At 40.2% G+C, this 4,777-nt stretch overlaps 1 protein-coding gene across 1 annotated transcript in view; it reads right to left on the bottom strand.

Annotated features, from left to right (window-relative positions):
• Positions 1–1,233: 1,233 nt before the first annotated feature.
• Positions 1,234–4,777, bottom strand: part of LOC140339881 (alpha-2-macroglobulin-like protein 1) — a gene marked incomplete in the record, with an annotated part of 51,577 nt that continues 48,033 nt past the window's right edge. Inside the window, 5 exon segments of the mRNA XM_072424792.1 lie at positions 1,234–1,274; positions 2,201–2,303; positions 2,875–2,943; positions 3,640–3,730; positions 4,629–4,738. Coding sequence (XP_072280893.1) covers positions 1,234–1,274; positions 2,201–2,303; positions 2,875–2,943; positions 3,640–3,730; positions 4,629–4,738 — 414 coding nt within the window.

Raw genomic sequence — 4,777 nt, 5'->3', positions numbered from 1 at the left:
GTTCTAAGTCCCTAATCTGCTCACATGACTAATGTCATGGATCTGTAGTGGGCAGGTGTACATCATTTTTCATGACAAATCGGCATTTTTGAGTACACGTCAATGTTGTGTCTTTGTTCCAGTACATCACCTCTATTGCTAGGCAATTTTTGATGTTGAAAAAAAATCTGCAATTTTCATGGGGTACATTTAATTGTTCATGTTTTTCTGGTGTAAAGTTTATTTTGAAATCTCTTTTTAAATTTTGAAATCTTTTTTGCATACATGGTGGGATGTATTCCATGGGGGCAGAACAACATGAAGTACAAAACTGATTACATTCAGAAGATTATACATTAGTTACAGAGCTTTTAAGGGCTGAATGTGTATCTGGGTTTTAATCAATCATTCCTCTATCCAAAACTGAGCAATCAAGATAATAGGGGTTTAGACTCTATTTTTTCTGTGTCCACAAGCAACCCCTTTAGTTTTCTCTGTTTTTTGGGTGTGGAAATTTGTACAAATAATTTGGTCACTGGAATGATTCATTTTCACTCAGGGATTTGTATCTCCATAGCTGTATATCAGGTAACTTCTTGTGCCTAGACACTTCTGTTCTGTATTGTTGTATATCTGTAGTGTAAGATCATCTCAGGCACTCTATTGGTGTCACCAGATTTGGAGAAAGATTTGGTGGTGGTGTCCCCACTGTGCACTTCACTGATCTTTTTGCTGGAGGGGAAGCTGTACCTGAGAATCTTCAGTATAAGGATCCCCCTGCTTTGTCTACTCCATTTTGTGATCTGAGCTTCCTCCTCCTCTATTCTCTATTCTCCTATTACCTCACCATAGCTGCCCCCAACAGAGACACAGCAGGTGAAAAGTAAGTACTGGGGAAAAGAGCAGCAAGACTACAACATAGAGGCGATTTGGGGTTATTCCTCTCCAACATGCAAAATTTTATGTGAAGGCCAATGTGCAAATTTAAAATCAAGCACATAAATGTCAGTCATTACAACCACAGATGTTCCTATTATTACCACTCACTCTCTGCACTGTGCCTCCTTCATTCTGGTCATCTCTATTTTGGCACTTTGTCTGGTTTGGATGTCAAACATCATGACATTAGTTAGAGCAGAAATCTTCAATTCCACAAGTCCTCAAAGACCACATAAAAACAGATTTGAGTATAAACTAGCTAAGCAGGTTATGAGGGACGTGTAGTATATGTAGGATTGGGGGTGATCACTTACCTCACTGGCACTCATTCAGGTAGCATACTGTGTTTCGTTCCTCTGCAAAGACACAATGAGACGTCACACAAATGAAACAATGAAACAGAGAAAAATAAGAAAATATAATTGTCTCTTTAAATGTTTAAAGCTGCTATTTTTTCACTTAATTTACCTATAGAAAAGAAAAAGAAAAAAAGAAAACCTATTGTGTCCATAATACTAAAGCAATAACGGGTTACAGATCATGTTAAAGGTAAGGTTTGTGTCCTAATATGTACAGCCGCTCCCGTTGGTTATTTCATTAGTCAGTTAGTTCTAGCACCGTCTGTCTCCACCGAGCACAGTGAGCTCTTGTCAATGCGTCCACTGTTCCACCAGCAAAGGTACAGTTGGGGACACCTGTTTCTGAGTACCTCCTTGCTGGATTTGCTGAACAATGAAAGAAGCCCATCCAACTTGGGCAGCGCTAATGTGTTCAATGCCAGAGGAGAAGGTAAGCACTGGAAGAGATTGTCACGTGATCACACATTTGGACATGGATGGACCCTAAAAAGGTAGTTCGGAAAAGAAGAATACATTTTTTTCTTTTGTTTGGTGCTGTTACTTCCAGAGATTAACAACCCTTACCGGGAATTGGTAGGGGTACCGTGTATTTCTGCACTAAATCTCCAGGGTGAGGGTGCAGACATTCTATCACACGGGCCCTGGTGGGGGATTACAAGTTGGTTGTTTTGATGCCTATTGTAAAATAAGGTCTACTGGAGATGGCATGCAGCCATCAGTGGAGTACATGTATACAGATAGTGGCTGTAAAAAGGAGAAGGGTGGGGGGTCATAATGATTACTCATCATCTAATAGCAATTCCAGATAAATAATGATTTCCACACTCCCCAGTCTTGTCTACAATACTTTGTATGGGTTCACTTCAGCATAAAATAGCCTAATGTATAATGGGGATACAGGAGACATTCAGGGGTTACATTACCAGGCATGTAGTAGTCAAAGATCCTAACAAAAGCTGGTTTCAGCCCAGTCACTTTAACTGAACGCTTGAAGATGATCTCCAGAGTCTGGTGTTCAGTTGTGACCTAATCAGAGATGACAAAGTTAACACCAACATCATCCATGGCTTTGTACAAAGTGGGGGTAAACCAGAACTATGCAACAACACAATATGTCAAGACAAGAATCAATAAGAATGAAAAACTATTAAGACCTTACAAAATGCTGGAGCGGAGACAGATATATGGAGGGTGTGGTGGGGGGATATATATCCCAAGATGCACACAGCATTGACATTATTATGATGTTCCTCCCAAGGGCTATTAGGGTATTGAACAACATGAACAGCACCCCATGGCTGTTAATATGGAGGTGCTTACCTCCCCCCATGGTTATTGTTATGGTGTTTTCCCCTCCATTGGCATTATTATGGAGTTTCTTATACCCCCTTTCCTATTACCATCTCCTTTCCTGATGCTTAAATGTAGATAACCCCCAGTACAGCTGGAAATAAAGCTGATAACCATTTTAGTGGGGAAAAGAAGAATCAATATACTGTATGGGAGATCAGAGATGCAGCAGTGCTCCAAGATAATGTTGTATGTGAAAAATTGTCTCTTTATATCATCTTAACCTTTCAATAAATACATGTCTTACCTTTTCCAAGTAGATATTAATCACACCATCCTTTATCTCTACCCGCTTCACATCAGAGTCTTTCTTCAGCTGTAAAGTGAGAATTATTTTGTTTTTATAGGGAAACTTCAGTCCAATTATCATTATATACATACCTGAGTATAGTCACCTTCATGTAAAATATACAGAATGTAGGACAAACATAAGCACCAAAGTGACGAATGGTACTTCTATATCTTCTCAGTGCTTTCGTCTGCTATAAAGGGGTACATGCTGAATAATTAAAATCCCCTCTATGGGCAGCTGCAAACAATTCTCTTACAGTGGTTGGCTGCAGTGCTGAAGGTTCCTAAGGGTGGTACAAAAAGTGCCAAATCCTAGAGGTTGTGGATGAAAGAGATACATTCTTGCCAAGCTGTGGGGTATTAGCCACTTTAGCATAACTATGTGAACGTCCAGCTTTCCATTTTCAGCTTGTCCAGTCTCGGATTTTGTGATGTCTTCATATACGATGCTAAACCAGCTGTCCTACAACAGAATACGAGGATAGCGAGGGCCACCCAAAACTTATAGAAATGGAAAGAGAAGAAGTGTGCTAATTGGTTGAATTGGCTAACAGGGCTGAATGCAGCTCAGGGAATCCTTTTTTAATTTCCTCGATTTTTCGATGTTTTATTGAACCTTTGGAAGTTTGCCAGAGGCATTCTTACTCATCCCTAATGAACACAACTTTCTCTTTCTAAAAAAGGTGAACTTCCCTTCTGATGATTGGACCAATATACTCACATTTTCCATGGATCCGTCCTCACATATATACCCAGACAGTGGCATGAACTCAATTATAGCCATATTGGTGTTGGACCGATGTCCTTTATACCTGAGAGGAGATCACGTGCATTATTTAGGGTCACCTCCACCAAAAGATTAGACAAATTTCACATCATAAAATACACTATTTTATATAGTATATTACTGTGCGGATTTATAGATATATATTAATTTGTCAGAGACTGGTGGGACACAGTGGTATATGTGAGAGCTTGATCAGTTTTAAATAATAGTGTGACTGTGGGAGAACATTAGAGTGTCAGCTCCTCTGTAAAAAGACTGATGGGACTGGGTCAGTGTTCTCTGCACAGCACAATAGTATATGTCAGCGCTATATAAATGTATATTAATAGTGTGTGACTGTGGGAGAACATTAGAGTGTCAGCTCCTCCGTACAAAGACTGATATGACTGGCTCAGTGTTCTCTGTACAGCACTATAGTATATGTCAGAGCTATATCAATGTATAATAATAATGTGTGACTGTGGGAGGGACATTAGAGTGTCAGCTCCTCTGTACAGAGACTGATGGGACTGGCTTAGTGTTCTCTGTACAGCACTATAGTATATGTCAGAGCTATATAAATGTATAATAATAATGTGTGCCTGTGGGAGGGACATTAGAGTGTCATCTCCTCTGTACAGAGACTGATGGGACTGGCTCAGTGTTCTCTTTACAGCACTGCGGTATATGTCAGAGATATATAAATGTATAATAATAGTGTGTGACCGAGGAGGGACATTAGAGTGTCAGAGACTGATGGGACTGGCTGAGGGTTCTCTGTACAGGGCTGCAGTATATGTCAGAGCTATATAAATGTATAATAATAGTGTGTGACTGTGGGAGGGACATTAGAGTGTCAGCTCCTCTGTACAGAGACTGATGGGACTGGCTGAGGGTTCTCTGTACAGGGCTGCAGTATATGTCAGAGCTTTATCACTGCTCACCAGTACTCCATTAGGACGGCCATTCGTTCATTGTCCAAGCACTGAGAGTTCACCGACATAGCAAATGCAGCTTTTTTTACTTCTGGGGGGGAATGATAACGCTGGACCACCTGTACAATAGCAACACAACATAAGCATACAATCCCAAA

The sequence above is a fragment of the Pyxicephalus adspersus genome, chromosome 10, assembly GCF_032062135.1.
Source record: "Pyxicephalus adspersus chromosome 10, UCB_Pads_2.0, whole genome shotgun sequence".
In the NCBI taxonomy this organism is placed as follows: domain Eukaryota; kingdom Metazoa; phylum Chordata; class Amphibia; order Anura; family Pyxicephalidae; genus Pyxicephalus; species Pyxicephalus adspersus.
The sequence above is the reverse complement of the archived record's forward strand: the minus strand, read 5'-3'. Positions and strand labels throughout refer to the sequence as shown.